The sequence below is a fragment of the Nerophis lumbriciformis genome, linkage group LG15 (assembly GCF_033978685.3).
Source record: "Nerophis lumbriciformis linkage group LG15, RoL_Nlum_v2.1, whole genome shotgun sequence".
NCBI lineage: Eukaryota > Metazoa > Chordata > Actinopteri > Syngnathiformes > Syngnathidae > Nerophis > Nerophis lumbriciformis.
The window spans coordinates 27,736,618-27,759,802 of NC_084562.2; the positions used below are offsets into that span (position 1 = coordinate 27,736,618).

Genomic DNA, 23,185 nt, shown 5'->3' on the forward strand with positions numbered 1-23,185 from the left:
CAGTGACCACCAGGGGGAGACCCAGGTGGCTTGTACTTCTGTTCTCAGTGTGTGTAAATAAAGGTCCACACCAGCTCTCGACTCGGCTCTCGTGACTACACTGATAAGGTGAATTAAGAGTATAACTGTAAGTGTCACCGACTTACAGTCAGTATATAATAACGTCAGTGTCAGGAGAGAAGCTGAGTGATAGTGAGTTGTTCTACCGTCCCTGAATGCAGCTGAGTGACGTCACTGCGCCTTTCCAAGCTCCGCCCATCCTCAATGGCGACCGCATCGGATCGGCTAAGCTCGGGGAGCGGAGCGCACTCCAAGCTGGGCCGCGTAGACTGACGCCAGCCGGGCTCCGATGCGACGAATACGCGCTGTGAGTACTCCCAAATCATTTTCACATCCACGGCCGTCGTGTTGAAGAAGTTAACCGACGCTGGCTTTGTGCTGCTTTCACCACGTAGTCGGCTAATCTGCCAACAACAACTACGCGCCTTTGTCTGCGGACATTAGCCACTAGCTAATAGCTAACGTTACTCACTAGCCTATAGCTAACACTCACTAGCTAACATTACTCACTAGCTAACTATAGTCATTAGCTAACATTACTCTGTAGCTAATAGCTAGCACTCGCTAGTTAACATTACTCACTGGCTAACTGTAGTCATTAGCTAAAATTACTCACTAGCTAATAGCTAACACTCACTAGTTAACATTACTCACTAGCTAACTCTAGTCATTAGCTAACATTACTCACTAGCTAATAGCTAACACTCAATAATTAACATTACTTACTAGCTAACTCTAGTCACTAGCTAACATTACTCACTAGCCAATAGCTAACACTCACTAGTTAACATTACTCACCAGCTAACTCTAGTCATTAGCTAACATTACTCACTAGCTAATAGCTAACACTCAATAATTAACATTACTCACTAGCTAACTCTAGTCACTAGCTAACATTACTCACTAGCCAATAGCTAGCACTCACTAGTTAACATTACTCACTAGCTAACTCTAGTCACTAGCTAACATTACTCACTAGCCAATAGCTAGCACTCACTAGTTAACATTACTCACTGGCTAACTCTAGTCATTAGCTAACATTACTCACTAGCTAATAGCTAACACTCAATAATTAACATTACTCACTAGCTAACATTACTCACTAGCCAATAGCTAACACTCACTAGTTAACATTACTCACTAGCTAACTCTAGTATCTAGCTTACATTACTCACTAGCTAATAGCTAACACTCACTAGCTAATAGCTAACACTCAATAATTAACATTACTTACTAGCTAACTCTAGTCACTAGCTAACATTACTCACTAGCCAATAGCTAACACTCACTAGTTAACATTACTCACTGGCTAACTCTAGTCATTAGCTAGCATTACTCACTAGCTAATAGCTAACACTCAATAATTAACATTACTCACTAGCTAACTCTAGTCACTAGCTAACATTACTCACTAGCCAATAGCTAGCACTCACTGGTTAACATTACTCACTAGCTAACTCTAGTCTCTAGCTTACATTACTCACTAGCTAATAGCTAACACTCACTAGTTAACATTACTCACTGGCTAACTCTAGTCATTAGCTAACATTACTCACTAGCTAATAGCTAACACTCAATAATTAACATTACTCACTAGCTAACATTACTCACTAGCCAATAGCTAACACTCACTAGTTAACATTACTCACTAGCTAACTCTAGTATCTAGCTTACATTACTCACTAGCTAATAGCTAACACTCACTAGCTAATAGCTATCACTCACTAGTTAACATTACTCACTGGCTAACTCTAGTCATTAGCTAACATTACTCACTAGCTAATAGCTAACACTCAATAATTAACATTACTCACTAGCTAACATTACTCACTAGCCAATAGCTAACACTCACTAGTTAACATTACTCACTAGCTAACTCTAGTATCTAGCTTACATTACTCACTAGCTAATAGCTAACACTCACTAGCTAATAGCTATCACTCACTAGTTAACATTACTCACTGGCTAACTCTAGTCATTAGCTAACATTACTCACTAGCTAATAGCTAACACTCAATAATTAACATTACTCACTAGCTAACATTACTCACTAGCCAATAGCTAACACTCACTAGTTAACATTACTCACTAGCTAACTCTAGTCTCTAGCTTACATTACTCACTAGCTAACATTACTCACTAGCTAATAGCTATCACTCACTAGTTAACATTACTTACTAGCTAACACTAGTCACTAGCTAACGCTAGTCTCTAGCTAACAATACTCACTAGCTAATAGCTAACACTACTCACTAGTTAACATTGGTCACTAGCTAACTTGTCACTAGCTAACACTAGTCTCTAGCTAACAATACTCACTAGCTAATAGCTAACACTCAATAATTAACATTACTCACTAGCTAACATTACTCACTAGCCAATAGCTAACACTCACTAGTTAACATTACTCACTAGCTAACTCTAGTCTCTAGCTTACATTACTCACTAGCTAATAGCTAACACTCACTAGCTAACATTACTCACTAGCTAACTCTAGTCATTAGCTAACATTACTCACTAGCTAATAGCTAACACTCAATAATTAACATTACTCACTAGCTAACATTACTCACTAGCCAATAGCTAACACTCACTAGTTAACATTACTCACTAGCTAACTCTAGTCTCTAGCTTACATTACTCACTAGCTAATAGCTAACACTCACTAGCTAACATTACTCACTAGCTAATAGCTATCACTCACTAGTTAACATTACGTACTAGCTAACACTAGTCTCTAGCTAACAATACTCACTAGCTAATAGATAACACTACTCACTAGTTAACATTGGTCACTAGCTAACTTGTCACCAGCTAACACTTGTCTCAAGCTAACAATACTCACTAGCTAATAGCTAACACTACTCACTAGCTAACATTAGTCACTATATAACACTTCTCACTAGCTAACATTACTCACTAGCTAATAGAGCTAACACTACTCACGAGCTAAAATTAGTCACTCGCTACAATTAGCCACTAGTTAACATTACTCACTAGCTAACATACCTGCCAACTACTCCGGTTTTCCCGTAATTAGTACGGTTTTCATCAACCTATTCCGGGTTACGGTTGCAGTGATAAAAAATAAGTTTTTTCATTAATTAAAATTTTTTATTTTTTTTTAAATGCGCGAGGCTATTTATAGCACCGCTGCCAAGCACGAGGCACCAGTTGCCATTGTTTCCAAACGAGCGGACGATCATGGAATCAGCCGGAGAAAAATCGCAAACGAGTCTTAAACCGAAAAGAAAACTGCAGTCATTCCGTGAAGAATATTCAAAAGCCTATCCGGGAATAATTATCCGTTCCAAAAAGGGTGAAAACTACGCGAATTGCACCTTGTGCAGACAAGATTTTTCGATCGGACACGGAGGAATTAGCGATGTAAAAGACCACGTTGGGACAAAAAAACACAAGTCTAATGCCGTTGCTAAATTTGGATTTTAGCCACAAAAAGGTAATGACACCAATGTTATCTATTGGAATTGTTTAGTACTGTTATACTGTTAAAAGTGTTTATACTATTTATGCTTTCAAGTCCAAGTTGAAGAAATCTTGTTAAATGTTGACAGCATAACTACCAAAATACAGAAGTATGTCCTTAATATTTTTGCAGTGCTATTTCTGTTGAAAAGTTCAAATGATTACATTAGAGATGTGATGTGCCACTTTTCAAGTGTCTGATGGCTTCAATTCATTTTCATTAATTTTTCATATTTTGAATTCTTTTGAAAGGCTTACAAAAAAACTACATTTGAATTGTAATTCCATGCTATTGACAGGACTATTAATTTTAATGAAGTTAGCTTACCATGTTTACAGTATGATAATTGTGATAGAAATGTGAATTTTAGGCACAGAATATTTTGTACAATTGAACAAGGCAGTAGATTATACAAGCTTGGACAGAAAGTTAATAATGACACCAATTCTTTTTTTAATGGAATTGTTTAGTACTGTTTTACCATTTGTTTACTGTAAAAAGTGTTTATACTGTTTATACTTTCAATGAACAAATTGAAGTCTTGTGAAAGGTTGACAGGATAACTGGCATTAACTGTCAAAATAATTTCAAACTATTGAAGTTAGCTTACAGAATAAACATGTCAATCAACCCATATGATTTTTGCTGTAATATTTTTGTTTTGAAAAGTCACTGTGACTGATAGAAAAGTGATGGTTTTAGCAACATTTTAACCTGTCTGAATGCTAATAATCATTTTGCGTCGGGGGGGCGAAGCCTGAACCCCCCACCAGGACTTTGTCCTGGACCTACCGGGGCCTGCGGCCCCTGGACCCTGGCTACTAGGTTTTTTTTATTTCAAAAGTTGGCAGGTATGAGCTAACTCTAGTCACTACCTAACACTAGTCCCTAGCTAACATTACTCACTAAAGTTAAAGTTAAAGTACCAATGATTGTCACACACACACTAGGTGTGGCGAGATTATTCTCTGCATTTGACCCATCACCCTTGATCACCCCCTGGGAGGTGAGGGGAGCAGTGGGCAGCAGCGGTGGCCGCGCCCGGGAATCTAGCTAATAGAGCTAACACTACCGTATTTTCCGCACCATAAGGCGCCCTGGGTTAAAAGCCGCGCCTTCAATGAACGGCATATTTCAAAACTTTGTCCACCTATAAGCCGCCCGGTGTTGTAAGCCGCATCTAACTGCGCTAAAGGAATGTCAAAAAAACAGTCAGATAGGTCAGTCAAACTTTAATAATATATTAAAAACCAGCGTTCTAACAACTCTGTTCACTCCCAAAATGTACGCAAATGTGCAATCACAAACATACATATATCAACATGGACAGAGCTGCGTGAAAAAAGCCACCCGGCCTCTTCGCGTAAACTTAAACTTACCTTAACCACTCGCTCATCTTTTCTTCATCCATCCCTTCGAGTTAGCTTTTTATGATGACGCCGGCTGGAAAGGTCTCTTTTGGCAAGGTCTTCCTTTTGAATATCACCATGGGTGGAAGTTTCTGGCCATTAGCATGGCAAGCTAGAACCACAGTGAAGGATGACTTCTCATTCCCTGTGGTGCGAATATTCACCGTACGTGCTCCCGTTGTATCCACAGTGCATTTCACAGGAATATCAGTTGCTGTGAAATAGTAATCCGTGTGTGGATGGAGAGATTGTGTCTTTTCATGAACCGGATCCCTGACGCTTAGTAGGAGCCATTTTGTGGTCTTTACAGATGTAAACACACAAAGGAAATGAAACGTACGGTGATATCCGCGCGCTTTTTCTCCTTCTACGCGGGCGGGTGGTTGCTTACAGTAGAAGAAGAAGCGCTTCCTGTTCTATGGGGGCGGGTGCTTACCTTGGCGGTTGCTTGCGTAGAAGAAGAAGCGCTTCCTGTTCTACCGGGAAAAAAGATGGCGGCTGTTTACCGAAGTTGCGAGATCGAAACTTTATGAAAATGAATCGTAATATTAATCCATATATAAAGCGCACCGGGTTAAAAGCCGCACTGTCAGCTTTTGAGTAAATTTGTGGTTTTTAGGTGCGGCTAATAGTGCGGAAAATACGGTACTCACTAGTTAACATTAGTCACTAGCTAACCCTTCTCACTAGCTAACACTAGTCATAGTCACTAGCTAACACTAGTCACTAGCTAACATTACACACACACACACACACATATATATATATATATATATATATACCGGTATATGTGTGTGTGTGTGTGTGTATATATGTGTGTATGTGCATATATTTTTGTGTATATATATATATATACACACACACACATATACACTGTATATATATATACACACACATATATATATACTGTGTATATATATATATATATATATATATATACACACATATATATATATATGTATACACTTATATTTATATATATATATATATAATACCGTATTTTCCGCACTATAAGGCGCACCTAAAAACCACAATTTTTCTCAAAAGCTGACAGTGCGCCTAATAACCCGGTGCGCTTTATTACGATTAATTTTCATAAAGTTTCGGTCTCGCAACTTCGGTAAACAGCCGCCATCTTTTTTCCCGGTAGAACAGGAAGCGCTTCTTCTTCTACGCAAGCAACCGCCAAGGAAAGCACCCGCCCCCATAGAACAGGAAGCGCTTCACCCGCCCCCATAGAACAGGAAGCGCTTCACCCGCCCCCGGAAGAAGAAGAAAAAACGCGCGGATATCACCGTACGTTTCATTTCCTGTTTACATCTGTAAAGACCACAAAATGGCTCCTACTAAACGATCCGGGTCATAAAAAGACGCAATCTCTCCATCCGCACACGGATTACTACCGTATTTCACAGCAACTGAACCGCACTGTGGAACGGGAGCACGTACGGTGAATATTCGCTCCACAGGGAATGAGAAGTCATCCTTCACTGTGGTTCTAGCTTGCCATGCTAACTTCCACTCATGGTGATATTCAAAAGGAAGACCTTGCCAAAAGAGACCTTTCCAGCCGGCGTCATCATAAAAGCTAACTCGAAGGGATGGATGGATGAAGAAAAGATGAGCGAGTGGTTAAGGGAAGTTTACGCGAAGCGGCCGGGTGGCTTTTTTCACGCTGCTCCGTCCATGTTGATATATGACTCTATGCGCGCCCACATCACAGATGGTGTCAAAAAACAAGTGAAGCACACAAATACAACACTCGCCGTCATTCCGGGTGGATTAACCAAAGAACTCCAACCGCTGGATATTGGTGTCAACAGGGCATTCAAATCACGACTGCGAACTGCGTGGGAAAAATGGATGACCGAAGGCGAACACACCTTCACTAAGACGGGCAGACAACGCCGGACAACATACGCCAACATCTGCCAGTGGATTGTAAATGCCTGGGCAGATATTTCTGTCACAACTGTGGTCCGAGCTTTCCGGAAGGCAGGATTCACAGAACTGCTGCACAACAACAGCGACACTGAATCCGATGATTTCGAAGAGACGGAGCCCGCCATTTTGGAAGCCACGCTAGCGCAACTTTTCAATTCGGACACCGAAGACGAAGAATTCGAAGGATTTACCGGTACGAATGAAGAATAACTTCAGAAAGTGAGCGCTATGTTTATTTTGTGTGTTGTGTGTTGTGACATTAACGTTCGAGCAACATTACCGGTATGTTGCTATTGCTCTACACCATTTTGAATTTTACTATGTTTGTGATTGCACATTTGTACATTTTGGGACAGAGTTGTTAGAACGCTGGTTTTCAATATATTATTAAAGTTTGACTGAACTATCTGACTGTTTTTTTGACATTCACTTTAGCGCAGCGTTTTTTTGACATTCACTTTAGCGCAGCGTAGGCGCGGCTTTTAGTCCGGGGCGGCTTATTGGTGGACAAAATTATGAAATATGTAATTCATAGAAGGTGCGGCTAATAATCCGGTGCGCCTTATAGTGCGGAAAATACGGTATATATATATATATATACACAGTGGAAAAAAATAAGTATTTGAACACCCTGCTATTTTGCAAGATCTCCCACTTAGAAATCATGGAGGGGTCTGAAATGTTCATGGTAGGTGCATTTCCACTGTATGAGAGAGAACCTAAAAAGAAAACATCCAGAAATCACAATCTATGATTTTTTTTCCACAATTTATTTGCGTGATAAAGCTGAAAATAAGTATTTGAACACAAACATTAATATTTGGTAGAGTAGCCTTTGTTTGCAATTACAGAGGTCAAATGTTTCCTGTAGTTCACAGACTGAAGGAGGGATTTTGGCCCACTCCTCCACACAGATCTTCTCTAGATCCGTCAGGTTTCTGGGCTGTCGCTGAGTAACACAGACTTTCAGCTCCCTCCGAAGATTTTCAATTGGATTTAAGTCTGGAGACTGGCTAGGCCACTCCAGAACTTTGATATGGTTCTTACCAAGCCACTTCTTGGTTTTCCTGGCTGTGTGCTTTGGGTCATTGTCATGTTGGAAGATCATCTTCAATGATCTGACTGAGGGAAGGAGGTTTTTGGCCAAAATCTCACAATACATGGCTGCAGTCATCCTCTCCTTAATACAGTACAGTTGTCCTGTCCTATGAGCAGAAAAACACCCCCAAAACATGATGTTACCACCCCCATGCTTCACAGTAGGGATGGTGTTCTTGGGATGCTACGCATCATTCTTCTTCCTCCAAACACGCATAGTGGAATTATGACCAAAAAGGTCAATTGTGGTCTCATCTGTCCACAAAACTTTCTCTGACTGTAGGTCAATAATGCTTGTCTTTCTCTCAGACAACTTCTTGATCCACAAGAGAGATTGTTACACACAGTAGCTCAGTTACAAAGGATGGAAAGGGTAATGCAGGTATAAAGTAGACTAAAAATGTACCGTAGTAGCAATATAACATATGTAATATTTACATATTATATATACAGTATATAATATATACTGATATATTATTATAATATCCATCCATTTCTACCGCTTGTTCCTTTTCGGGGTTCGCGGAGTGCTGGAGCCTATCTCAGCTGCATTGGGGCAGTAGGCGGGGTACACCCTGGACAAGGAAGGCGGGGTAGACCCTGGACAAAGTAGGCGGGGTAGACCCTGGACAAGGTATCAATCAATCAATTAATGTTTATTTATATAGCCCTAAATCACAAGTGTCTCAAAGGGCTGCACAAGCCACAACGACATCCTCGGTACAGAGCCCACATAAGGGCAAGGAAAAACTCACCCCAGTGGGACGTCGTTGTGAATGACTATGAGAAACCTTGGAGAGGACCGCATATGTGGGTCACCCCCCCACCCCCCTCTAGGGGAGACCGAATGCAATGGATGTCGAGTGGGTCTGACATAATATAGGTAGGCGGTGTAGACCCTAGACAAGGTAGGCGGGGTACACCCTGGACAAGGAAGGCGGTGTACACCCTGGACAAGGAAAGAGGGGTAGACCCTGGACAAGTCGCCGCCTCATCACAGGGCCAACACAGATGTACAGACAACATGTTGATATCATATCTACAATATATAACAATGATCATGTACAATATTACAGAATATGTCACAGCTGCAGCAGAAAATAGACATGAGAATGAAAGACATGTAGCTAACATAGAAGGTAATAGACTGATACCATCAGATGATAGACTGATATCATGTATTGCTGTATGGCCAGTGATTATACAGGTAATAGACTGATATCATCGGGTAATAGACTGATATCATGTATTGCTGTATGGCCAGTGATTATACAGCTGGATGGAGTGAGTCCAATGTGTTATTGTACATTGTATGCAAATAAAAGATTCAGAGGCTTTGTGGCAGGACTTCATCTATTGACGGGACAATGAAGACTTTGCTAAATACATGAAAATGTTATCCAAGTTGTTTTTATTTACTTCTAAAGACACGTCTGTTCCTTCTGTTCCCTTGTCTTTCAGCTTGTTGCCTACTAAAATGGAGGATAGTTTCGATTGCGACTGTGGCGAGCTTGAGCCACCTGATCATTGAGGCTAACCAATAACTCCAATCTAAAGGTCAGGCTCTAAACCATTTTGTCAGGATCAGGATAGTCTTTCGGAACCATTGAATCAAAAGTCAGTAAAATCCCATGAAGCTGCTCAGGACCAGTTCTACACTGTGAGGATGCAACTCCATGCTTCTCGAGCCTAACATTGCCATTTCATTCCAAGAAGTATCCATCCCCAGGAGTGGAGTTGGACATTTCAATCTGTGGTCATTCAAGATGAAAAGCAAGTTAAACAAGGCCAAAGTGTCCGGTATCTGACCGTGGCAACTGCACAGGGAGTACCTGGTCGTGGGGGTCCGTTAGCGCAGTTTGAAGGGGTCATCTGCTAGCGTTGACCATAGTTGAGAAAGCTCCAGACCGAACATTAGTGAGGTTTGGTGCAAGAGCCTTAAAAGTCAACATGGCAGAGAAGTTTGAGTCCCTAATGAACATCCACGGCTTTGACCTGGGCTCTCGATACATGGATTTGAAGCCTCTTGGCTACGGAGGAAACGGCATGGTCTTCTCAGCAGTTGACACCGACTGTGACAAGCGAGTGGCTGTGAAGAAGATTATCTTGACCGATCCCCAGAGTGTCAAGCATGCCCTGCGAGAAATTAAAATCATACGACGCCTGGACCATGACAACATAGTCAAGGTAATTCCTGTGCCAGGGCTGACTTTACTGGGATATACTTTGCTGACCTCTGCTTTTTTCTAGGTCTTTGAAACTTTGGGCCCCAGCGGTCGCAGGCTAACTGAAGATGTGGTGTCCCTGACTGAAGTCAACTCGGTCTACATAGTGCAGGAGTACATGGAGACCGACCTGTGCAAGGTGCTGGATCGAGGCCTCCTGTCCGAAGGCCATGCCAGGCTCTTCATGTACCAACTCCTCAGGGGGCTGAAGTACATCCATTCTGCCAATGTGCTCCACCGTGACCTCAAGCCCGCAAACCTCTTTGTCAACACAGAGGACCTGGTGCTGAAGATTGGGGATTTTGGTCTAGCCCGCATCATGGACCCCCACTACTCCCACAAGGTAAGACTGGCAAGGACATCAGCAGGCATGGTCCACAACACTGTACCACAAGGTCGGGAGTTAGTGGTGTTTATCACCCACTAATGTGCTGGTATTCCCAGCAGGAAGTAAAGCAGACGGGATGTGGTTCCGTGTGGTACCGCTTCTGCTTCCCTTCTCAGGGAAAATGATCCACATTTGCAATATTTGATTTCAACACAAACCGCTGTCTTTCATTTCGTAAAAAGAAGCTGCTGTTGGTAAATAACAAGTAGTTTGTTCTTGTCACGGTTGTCCAAGGTTCAAAGTAGCCACTGGTGTGTGATTGTAGCCAGGTGTGCCACTGGTGGGTGATTGTAGCCAGGTGTGCCACTGGTGTGTGATTGTAGCCAGGTGTGCCACTGGTGTGTGATTGTAGCCAGGTGTGCCACTGGTGTGTGATTGTAGCCAGGTGTGCCACTGGTGTGTGATTGTAGCCAGGTGTGCCACTGGTGTGTGATTGTAGCCAGGTATGTCACTGGTGTGTGATTGTAGCCAGGTATGTCACTGGTGTGTGATTGTAGCCAGGTATGCCACTGGTGTGTGATTGTAGCCAGGTATGCCACTGGTGTGTGATTGTAGCCAGGTATGCCACTGGTGTGTGATTGTAGCCAGGTGTGCCACTGGTGTGTGATTGTAGCCAGGTATGCCACTGGTGTGTGATTGTAGCCAGGTGTGCCACTGGTGTGTGATTGTAGCCAGGTGTGCCACTGGTGTGTGATTGTAGCCAGGTGTGCCACTGGTGTGTGATTTTAGCCAGGTGTGCCACTGGTGTGTGATTGTAGCCACTGGTGTGTGATTGTAGCCAGGTGTGCCACTGGTGTGTGCTTGTAGCCACTGGAGTGTGCTTGTAGCCACTGGAGTGTGATTGTAGCCACTGGAGTGTGATTGTAGCCACTGGTGTGTGATTGTAGCCACTGGTGTGTGATTGTAGCCACTGGAGTATGATTGTAGCCACTGGAGTGTGATTGTAGCCACTGGAGTGTGATTGTAGCCACTGGAGTGTGATTGTAGCCACTGGAGTGTGATTGTAGCCACTGGTGTGTGATTGTAGCCACTGGAGTGTGATTGTAGCCACTGGAGTGTGATTGTAGCCACTGGAGTGTGATTGTAGCCACTGGAGTGTGATTGTAGCCACTGGAGTATGATTGTAGCCACTGGAGTGTGATTGTAGCCACTGGAGTGTGATTGTAGCCACTGGAGTGTGATTGTAGCCACTGGAGTGTGATTGTAGCCACTGGTGTGTGATTGTAGCCACTGGAGTATGATTGTAGCCACTGGAGTGTGATTGTAGCCACTGGAGTGTGATTGTAGCCACTGGAGTGTGATTGTAGCCACTGGAGTGTGATTGTAGCCACTGGTGTGTGATTGTAGCCACTGGTGTGTGATTGTAGCCACTGGTGTGTGATTGTAGCCACTGGTGTGTGATTGTAGCCACTGGAGTGTGATTGTAGCCACTGGAGTGTGATTGTAGCCACTGGAGTGTGATTGTAGCCACTGGAGTGTGATTGTAGCCACTGGTGTGTGATTGTAGCCACTGGTGTGTTGTCACCATAATAAAAGAATTGTATGTGAGGCCTGCTTGGTGGTGTGATGTTGAAGCCTCTCTTCTCCATTCATTGTGAGACGGCCAATCACATGTGTCCCACATTAGTCATCAGTCTGTCTGAAGGGAGACCACGTGACTGCTTGGCACCACCTCATCCATAGCCCACTCCTTTGTGTTGACTCAACATCTTTATTGTTGGAGAGTCACCTCATACTTATTGTCACATGACTCATCCTGTGGGAGGAGCCATCCACGTCTGGTTTGCTGGGAAGATCTGAATTAGCCCACTGTACTTAGAAATGGCTTCACTGCACTTTTGTAGTACAAAGTAGAAAAGCAGTAAAGTTGTGTAAATGGTAAATAAAAAGAGAATACAACAAATCCTTTTCAACTTATATTCAATTGAATAGACTGCAAAGACAAGATATTTCATGTTCACACTGAGAAACTTTGTTATTTTTGCAAATAATCATGAACTTAGAATTTAATGGCAGCAACACATTGCAAAAAAATAATTTTTACCAGTGTGTTACATGGCCTTTCCTTTTAACAACACTCAGTAAAGGTTTGGGAACTGAGGAGACACATTTTTGAAGTGGAATTCTTTCCCATTCTTGCTTGATGTACAGCTTAAGTTGTTCAACAGTCTCCCTTCTCATATTTTAGCCTTCACACATTTGCAATGTCTGGACTACAGGCAGGCCAGTCTAGTACCCGCACTATTTTACTATGAAGCCACGCTGTTGTAACACCTGGCTTGGCATTGTCTTGCTGAAATAAGCAGGGGCGCCCATGATAACGTTGCTTGGATGGCAACATGTTGCTCCAAAAGCTGTATGTACCTTTCAGCATTAATGGTGCCTTCACAGATGTGTAAGTTATCCATGTCTTGGGCACTAATACACCCCCATACTATCACACATGCTGCCTTTTACACTTTCACTCTAGAACAGTCCGGATGGTTATTTTCCTCTTTGGTCCACATTTTCCAAAAACAATTTGAAATGTGGATTCGTCAGATCACAGAAGACTTTTCCACTTTGCATCAGTCCATCTTAGATGAGCTCGGGCCCAGCGAAGCGTTTCTGGGTGTTGTTGAAAAATGGTTTTGGCTTTGCGTAGTAGAGTTTTAACTTGCACTTACTTACTTTACACACCGATGTCGCTTTTTGATGCAGTACCACCTGAGGGATCCAAGGTGCGTAATATCATGGCTTACATGCAGTGATTTCTCCAGATTTTCAGAACCTTTTGATGATATTACAGAGTGTAGATGGTGAAATCCCTCAATTCCTTGCAATAGCTGCATGAGAAATGTTGTTCTTAAACAATTTGCTCAAATGTTGTTCTTAAACAATTTGCTCAGGCATTTGTTGACAAAGTGGTGACCCTCGCCCCGTCCTTGTTTGTGAATGACTGAGCATTTCATGGAAGCTGCTTTCATACCCAATCATGGCACCCACCTGTTCCCAATTAGCCTGTTCACCTGTGGGATGTTCCAAATAAGTCTTTGATGAGCATTCCTCAACTTTATCACTCTTTTTTGCCACTTGTGCCAGCTTTTTTGAAACATGTTGCAGGCTTCAAATTCCAAATGAGCTAATATTTGCAAAAAAGAAGAAAGTTTCTCAGTGTGAACATGAAATATCTTGTCTTTGCAGTCTATTCAATTGAATATAAGTTGAAAAGGATTTGCAAATCATTGTATTCTCTTTTTATTTACCATTTACCGTATTTTCCGCACCATAAGGCGCCCTGGGTTAAAAGCCGCGCCTTCAATGAACGGCATATTTCAAAACTTTGTCCACCTATAAGCCGCCCGGTGTTGTAAGCCGCATCTAACTGCGCTAAAGGAATGTCAAAAAAACAGTCAGATAGGTCAGTCAAACTTTAATAATGTTAGCTTTTATGATGACGCCGGCTGGAAAGGTCTCTTTTGGCAAGGTCTTCCTTTTGAATATCACCATGGGTGGAAGTTTCTGGCCATTAGCATGGCAAGCTAGAACCACAGTGAAGGATGACTTCTCATTCCCTGTGGTGCGAATATTCACCGTACGTGCTCCCGTTGTATCCACAGTGCGGTTCACAGGAATATCAGTTGCTGTGAAATAGTAATCCGTGTGCGGATGGAGAGATTGCGTCTTTTCATGAACCGGATCCCTGACGCTTAGTAGGAGCCATTTTGTGGTCTTTACAGATGTAAACACACAAAGGAAATGAAACGTACGGTATATCCGCGCGCTTTTTCTTCTACGCGGGCGGGTGGTTGCTTACAGTAGAAGAAGAAGCGCTTCCTGTTCTATGGGGGCGGGTGCTTACCTTGGCGGTTGCTTGCGTAGAAGAAGAAGCGCTTCCTGTTCTACCGGGAAAAAAGATGGCGGCTGTTTACCGAAGTTGCGAGATCGAAACTTTATGAAAATGAATCGTAATATTAATCCATATATAAAGCGCACCGGGTTAAAAGCCGCACTGTCAGCTTTTGAGTAAATTTGTGGTTTTTAGGTGCGGCTAATAGTGCGGAAAATACGGTACACAACGTGACAACTTCACTGCTTTTGGGGTTTGTATTTCCAGTATGAATGTTAGTAGAAATGTGAAACTCTCCTTGGTCGTGGTTGGACTATTGTTTAAGTTTTTGCCAAAGTCCTATAGTCTGGCAGAATCTTAACTAAGTTTTTGCCAAAGTCCTATAGTCGGCCTGATACTTAACTTAGTTTTTGCCAAAGTCCTATAGTCGGCCTGATACTTAAAGGCCTACTGAAAGCCACTACTACCGACCACGCAGTCTGATAGTTTATATATCAATGATGAAATCTTAACATTGCAACACCGGGTTAGTTTACTAAAGTGCAATTTTAAATTTCGCGCTACATATCCTGCTGAAAACGTCTCGGTATGATGAAGTCAGCGCGTGACGTCGCGGATTGTGGAGGACATTTTGAGACAGCATGATGGCCAGCTATTAAGTCGTCTGTTTCATCGCAAAATTCCACAGTATTCTGGACATCTGTGTTGGTGAATCTTTTGCAATTTGTTCAATGAACAATGGAGACAGCAAAGAAGAAAGCTGTAGGAGGGAAGCGGTGTATTGCGGCCGACTTTAGCAACACAAACACGGCCGGTGTTTCATTGTTTACATTCCCGAAAGATGACAGTCAATCTATACCATTGGCCTGTGGAGAACTGGGATAACAGAGACTCTTACCAGGAGGACTTTGAATTGGATACGCAGACACGGTACCGTGAGTACGCTTCCAAACATTTGATCGCTTGCCCGTACGTGCGTGCCGCTATGTGCATGTCACGTAAATAATTCAATGTTCTGATGATTATCTTGTGTGATGACTGTATTATTATGATAGTATATATGATAGTATATATCTGTATCATGAATCAATGTAAGTGGACCCCGATTTAAACAAGTTGAAAAACTTATTCGGGTGTTACCATTTAGTGGTCAATTGTACGGAATATGTACTTCACTGTGCAACCTACTAAAAAAAGTCTCAAAAAGTCTCACGTACGTAACTTTGGGGAAATATATGTGCTGTATGAACTTTGGGGAGGTGAACGGTACTTTGGGCTGTGGGATTGAGTGTGTTGTGCAGGTGTTTGAGTTGTATTGGCGGGTTATATGGACGGGAGGGGGGAGGTGTTTGTTATGCGGTTTAAATTTGTGGCGTGGGCTCTGTACCGAGGATGTCGTTGTGGCTTGTGCAGTCCTTTGAGACACTTATGATTTAGGGCTATATAAATAAACATTGATTGATTGATTGATTGATATTATATATAAGCCTGGTTGTGTTGTGGCTAATAGAGTATATATATGTCTAGTGTTTATTTACTGTTTTAGTCATTCCCAGCTGAATATCAGGTCCCACCCGCCTCTCACAGCATCTGCCCTATCTGAATGGCTCCCACTGCCCTCTAGTCCTTCACTCTCACTTTCCTCATCCACAAATCTTTCATCCTCGCTCAAATTAATGGGGAAATCGTCGCTTTCTCGGTCCGAATCGCTCTCGCTGCTGGTGGCCATGATTGTAAACAATGTGCGGATGTGAGGAGCTCCACAACCTGTGACGTCACGCTACTCGTCTGCTGCTTCCGCTACAGGCAAGGCTTTTTTTTAATCAGAGACCAAAAGTTGCGAACTTTATCGTCGATGTTCTCTACTAAATCCTTTCAGCAAAAATATGGCAATATCGCGAAATGATCAAGTATGACACATAGAATGGACCTGCTATCCCCGTTTAAATAAGAAAATTGCATTTCAGTAGGCCTTTAAGTTCGTTTCTGCCAAAGTCCTATAGTCGGCCTGATTCTTAAGTTAGTTTTTGCCAAAGTCCTATAGTCGGCCTGATTCTTAACTAAGCGGCTCCTCTCCAACTGTGTTTTGTCTGTCTGTGATAACAATGGTGGTATGCTGGTGGGGGGGGAGGGAGAATGCTGATAGCACCAGCAGTGGTCTCGTGTTTCAGACCTAACCAGGCTTGTTTTCAAGTGAACTCATCACCTTCTGAGTCATTGTGTTTCAGACCTAACCAGGTCTGAAACAGGCACAGCTGAGCCCGATCACTGTTGGAAAGTCTTTGTTTCCATGCACTGAATTAGTCTGGATTTCTCAAGTCATTCAGTTTCTTCTCGGTTCACACCTACAGTCCTAGTTTCTCTCATTGGACTGTTGGTCATACAGAGTGTGCCACTTGTACACTAGGTGGTCACACCTACAGTCCTAGTTTCTCTCATTGGACTATTGCTCAAACGGAGTGTGCCTTTTGTACACTAGGTGGTTCACACCTACAGTCCTAGTTTCTCTCATTGGACTGTTGCTCAAACGGAGTGTGCCTCTTGTACACTAGGTGGTTCACACCTACAGTCCTAGTTTCTCTCATTGGACTGTTGCTCAAACGGAGTGTGCCTCTTGTACACTAGGTGGTTCACACCTACAGTCCTAGTTTCTCTCATTGGACTGTTGCTCAAAACGGAGTGTGCCTCTTGTACACTAGGTGGTTCACACCTACAGTCCTAGTTTCTCTCATTGGACTGTTGCTCAAACGGAGTGTGCCTCTTGTACACTAGGTGGTTCACACCTACAGTCTTTGTTTTTCTCATTGGACTGTTGCTCAAACGGAGTGTGCCTCTTGTACAGTAAGGGGCAGTTGTGGTCGTTTCAACTTGTTTAGCTACATGCTAATGAATTAGCGCTAGTAGCTTTCAAGCGTTAGCGCTAACAGATGACTACAACTTCATCCATTTTTTACCGCTTGTCCCTCTCGGGGGGGGGGGGGGTGGAGCCTATCCCAGCTGCATTCTGGCGGAAGTAGGGTAGACAAGTGTCCACCTCATGGCAGACAACATTCACACACTATCCATTGATATTTGGTGTTGGTAATGTTTTAACGTCTTTAAATGACACTTTTTGTTATGATTATCAGAGACTTACGATAATTTTTTTTGTGAGCTGCTTTATTATATGTAGTGAATTATTTCTGGTCAATGATGTTTTATACGGATGTCTAATTTTTACATTACTGAAGTCTAAAAGATGTTGGGAAGATCTGAATGAATGAGATCTGTTTTGAAGTCATGTGATCTACTATTTATTATCCTCTACTGACTAATGACGAAACATTAACTATTAGGCTTGGGCGATATATCCATTTTATCGATAAATTCAAGTTTTTTGTTGCAGACAATAAATAAAGTTTTTTCTTGTCTTGCTCCTGCATTTGCGGGTCTAGCAAAACATGACTACTGCTAACAAGAGTGAGACGTTTGTTCCGAAGAAAAGTGTTGTCAGTGGTTTGGTTTTGCAGCAAATGACTGCACACTGCAAAGTTTGTTAAAAAAGGTAGCAGCACAATAAACTTGTTCATGCATCTGAAACCGAAGCTTCTAGTTGTTTGCGGGAAATGCAAATCTTTACGGGGCAAACAAGACTGCAAAAAGAAACTTTGGCTAAACATCCGCTTACAGCAGACTTTGGCAAATGAAGGCCCACGTGCGGCCCTTTAAGCTTCTCAATCTGGCCCGCCGGACAATCCCAAATGAATTTTTTAGATGGCAACTAGTGCAGTGATGTTTTCAAATGACTGTAAGTCTTGAACTATACAAAGTATTTCAATGTCTGCACTTTTGCATGATATACTATGGTCATGTAAGTTACAGCAGGAACCAAGCACTGTGGGTGGGCTGCGTTTCCACACAGTCTTTCCAGAGCGGCCAGCCTGAAATGTGGGTGACAGGAACAGACGCGGAAGGAGATTTTTACAACAAAGTTCTAAAGCTTAGTGATATATCAAATTGTAGGCGGAATGAAAATTTGAATGGAACGCGTGTGATTGGGTCAGAATATTGCCAATAGCCTGTTTTTTTTTTTTTAATCTGATGAAATGTGTTCATAGCTACTGACGTCTACTCTCTGTGTGTGTGTGTGTGTGTGTGTGTGTGTGTGTGTGTGTGTGTGTGTGTGTGTGTGTGTGTGTGTGTGTGTGTGTGTGTGTGTTTTCTGCAGGTACTCCCACATGAGCAAAATATGTACCGTATTTTCCGCACCATAAGGCGCCCTGGGTTAAAAGCCGCGCCTTCAATGAACGGCATATTTCAAAACTTTGTCCACCTATAAGCCGCCCCGTGTTGTAAGCCGCATCTAACTGCGCTAAAGGAATGTCAAAAAAACAGTCAGATAGGTCAGTCAAACTTTAATAATATATTAAAAACCAGCGTTCTAACAACTCTGTTCACTCCCAAAATGTACGCAAATGTGCAATCACAAACATACGTATATCAACATGGACAGAGCTGCGTGAAAAAAGCCACCCGGCCTCTTCGCGTAAACTTAAACTTACCTTAACCACTCGCTCATCTTTTCTTCATCCATCCCTTCGAGTTAGCTTTTTATGATGACGCCGGCTGGAAAGGTCTCTTTTGGCAAGGTCTTCCTTTTGAATATCACCATGGGTGGAAGTTTCTGGCCATTAGAATGGCAAGCTAGAACCACAGTGAAGGATGACTTCTCATTCCCTGTGGTGCGAATATACACCGTACGTGCTCCCGTTGTATCCACAGTGCGTTTCACAGGAATATCAGTTGCTGTGAAATAGTAATCCGTGTGTGGATGGAGAGATTGCGTCTTTTCATGAACCGGATCCCTGACGCTTAGTAGGAGCCATTTTGTGGTCTTTACAGATGTAAACACACAAAGGAAATGAAACGTACGGTGATATCCGCGCGCTTTTTCTTCTTCTACGCGGGCGGGTGGTTGCTTACAGTAGAAGAAGAAGCGCTTCCTGTTCTATGGGGGCGGGTGCTTACCTTGGCGGTTGCTTGCGTAGAAGAAGAAGCGCTTTCTGTTCTACCGGGAAAAAAGATGGCGGCTGTTTACCGAAGTTGCGAGATCGAAACTTTATGAAAATGAATCTTAATATTTATCCATATAAAAAGCGCACCGGGTTAAAAGGCGCACTGTCAGCTTTTGAGAAAATTTGTGGTTTTTAGGTGCGGCTAATAGTGCGGAAAATACGGTAGGTTAGGTTGATTGGAGACTGTTCATAGTGTGATTGTTTGTCTATATGTGCTCTATGCTAATTTGGGTTAGCTTGTCAATGTGCCAGGCCCTTGTATGTTAGCATTAAGCTAGCGGTGTTAAAGCTCAACCTGTTCAACTGCATTGTGTTTCTTCCAAGCTGTATTATTAATTTAAGAGAGCACCATGTCACATATTAAAGTGTCTGCTTTTACAACATCCTGACACTTTTTAGACGGTTTGGTTTTTCGTCATCTATTAAAAAAAATGGATATATTATTCGTTACTGTAGGCTTGTTGTTACCCCCACCGGGTTTTTCTTCTTTGAATAATGTAGTCAAGAGCGGCGTGTTGGTCCTCCATAGAGATGAGGGTGCTGATAAGGTCTCCCAATAGAGATGCGCGGTTTGCGGGCACAACCGCGGATTATCCGCGGATCGGGCGGATGAAATAAAAAAAAATTTGATTTTATCCGCGGGTCGGGTCGGGCGGTTGAAATAAAAAAAAATTAGATTTTAAATAGATTCAGGCGGGTGGCAGTTAAACCAATTGGGAAATATATATACATAGTTAAATGTTGTTACCCACATACGAAAAACGAGCAGGCACCTGCAGCATATGCCACAACAGAAGAAAAAAAAAGAGAGATGGACACTTTTACGGAGCGGAGAAGGGACGCCTCGCCGGGGTCCGGGACCGAGGCCCCTTCCCCCGAGAGGGCCCCACCGGGAGCCGTAGCTGAGGCGATCCGCGAGAAGGGCCCGACGCACGTCCAGGGTCACCACCGCGCCCACCGCACCGACACCCCGCCTCGTCCGCCTTTGCCGCGGCCGGCGTCACGCGCAGCAGGTAAACAGCTTACCTGCCCGCCACCCCCGTGGCCGGGGGCTCGTAACAGGGGTCACTCCGCGCACGCAGCTTACCTGTCCGCCACCCCTGTTGCCGGGGGCGCGTAACTGGGGTCACTCCACGCGCAGTGCGCTCACGAAAGGGGTGGGGCTCACCCTGGTTGATATAGACAGCAGGACGGTGGCCATGGAAGTCGGAACCCGCTAAGGAGTGTGTAACAACCCACCTGCCGAATCAACTAGCCCTGACAATGGATGGCGCTGGAGCGTCGGGCCCACACCCGGCCGTCACCGGCAGTGAGATGCGCTTGGAGGTGCGCTCAGCGCGGCTCCCATATGATTGCGCACTGGTGTGCGTCTGGGCCGTGACAGCGTGGCACGCGAATGTCTGTGCTGCATTGGATCAGTCTCCTTTCTTTAACAGGCAAAAGCTTTATAACCTCACTAATGCCTTGCATCGTCTATATTAGATATATAACAACGGGCGCATGCGGTTCTGATCAAATGTTACATCGGGTGGATGGCGGATGGTTGACGACTTTCTGATGCGGTTGCGGATGAAATAATTGCCTATCCGCGCATCTCTATCTCCCAATCACATCATCTAGGTGTGTTAATCCCATGTTTCAGAAACCAAACACAATCAGATTAAGGTCTTTCCATTTATTTAAGAAATCTCTTTGAGCCAAGTGATTTGAGAAATGTAGTGTATGGAAACACAAAGTGTGAGCTACAACTGGATCAATAGTCACGTTAACTTGGTTTCTAAATATGCTCACACTTTCTGTCCTGCTGGATTTAATAACCGCTCCCGATTATTTCCTGCTTGAGTTTGCTCTCTCCTTTGTTCTGAGCAAGTAATGTGTGTGTGAAGCTGGCAGTCCTCCTGGATGTGAAGAATGACAGGAATTCACTTTGACTTGTAAAGCTCTGACCCTCGTCTTGTGGCGCACTGACCAAGGTTGATCCTTTCTTCTACAAAAGGAAGTCCTGTGTATGTGTGAAAACTAGGTTTTACTGGAAGGTATGAGGTCTGGGATTCAAGGGTTCACAGGAGTTCTTGCTACAAGAATCCAACTGAAGGGAGCGCACACACTTGACCTATTTCTTTTAAAACCAGACTTTATATGATTTGTTTTAGTGCTACCAAGACTATTTGTGTGCATAAAGAGGAAGTAGTTCCCAATCATTGTCATGTGGCCTTATTAGGACCACAGTGATGCTACTGGGACACAAATGCCAAATATATATTCCTTTCCTGGCCACACCTCTTCTCCTTTGTGCTGAGAAGTCTTTCAAGTGGCGCCATGTTGAAGAAATGAGGAGCCGTCACACCAGTTAGTCCTGAATGACACGACAGTGAAGAAATATCCTTGGACTGGACATCCCATGACCAGTCCAGCTTTAGTTGACACTAATACTTCACAATTGCAAGTGGGTGAAAGTCCAAAACACATAAACTAGAACTGGGTTCACTAAGCGTTTGTTCGAGGTGCTTGCGTGGCGGTAAGATGGCCGCCATAGAACATGAGCCAAGGTTTACATGCACTGAAAGTTCTTACATACAACACAATTATTGCTGTTCACTTTGTCATTGTACATGAAATACAGTTAGTCAATTCAATATTTACATGATATAATATACAAAGTACTCATTTAGTATTTACATGATGTAATATACACAGTACTCATTTAGTATTTACACGATGTAATATACACAGTACCGTATTTTCCGCACCATAAGCCGCCCTGGGTTATAAGCCGCGCCTTCAATGAACGGCATATTTCAAAACTTTGTCCACCTATAAGACGCCCCGTGTTATAAGCCGCATCTAACTGCGCTAAAGGAATGTTAAAAAAACAGTCAGATAGGTCAGTCAAACTTTAATAATATATTAAAAACCAGCGTGATGTGGGCGCGCATGGAGTCGTATATCAACATGGACGGAGCTGCGTGAAAAAAGCCACCCGGCCTCTTCGCGTAAACTTACCTTAACCACTCGCTCATCTTTTCTTCATCCATCCCTTCGAGTTAGCTTTTATGATGACGCCGGCTGGAAAGGTCTCTTTTGGCAAGGTCTTCCTTTTGAATATCACCATGGGTGGAAGTTTCTGGCCATTAGCATGGCAAGCTAGAACCACAGTGAAGGATGACTTCTCATTCCCTGTGGTGCGAATATTCACCGTACGTGCTCCCGTTGTATCCACAGTGCGGTTCACAGGAATATCAAAAGTCAGTGGAACCTCGTCCATGTTGATAATGTTCTCTGGCCGGATCTTTTTTTCAGCTATCTTGTTTTTACAATATGCACGGAAAGTAGCCAGCTTTTCTTGAAAGTCTTTAGGCAGTTGCTGTGAAATAGTAATCCGTGTGCGGATGGAGAGATTGCATCTTTTCATGAACCGGATCCCTGTCGCTTAGTAGGAGCCATTTTGTGGTCTTTACAGATGTAAACACACAAAGGAAATGAAACGTAATATCCGCGCTCTTCTTCTTCTACGCGGGCGGGTGGTTGCTTACAGTAGAAGAAGAAGCGCTTCCTGTTCTATGGGGGCGGGTGCTTACCTTGGCGGTTGCTTGCCGTAGAAGAAGAAGCACTTCCTCTTCTACGGGGAAAAAAGATGGCGGCTGTTTACCGTAGTTGCGAGACCGAAACTTTATGAAAATGAATCTTAATA

At 43.2% G+C, this 23,185-nt stretch overlaps 1 protein-coding gene across 2 annotated transcripts in view; it reads left to right on the forward strand.

Annotated features, from left to right (window-relative positions):
* The first annotated feature begins 202 nt into the window (after nt 1–202).
* The window catches only part of mapk6 (mitogen-activated protein kinase 6), a 35,755-nt gene continuing 12,772 nt past the window's right edge, over nt 203–23,185 (forward strand). For both annotated transcript variants that reach the window (XM_061974677.1, XM_061974678.1), the window contains exons 1-3: nt 203–367; nt 9,460–10,185; nt 10,249–10,566. In XM_061974677.1, the coding sequence (XP_061830661.1) occupies nt 9,949–10,185; nt 10,249–10,566 (555 nt within the window). In that variant the 5' untranslated portion in view covers nt 203–367; nt 9,460–9,948. The remainder of the gene's footprint in view (nt 368–9,459; nt 10,186–10,248; nt 10,567–23,185) is intronic.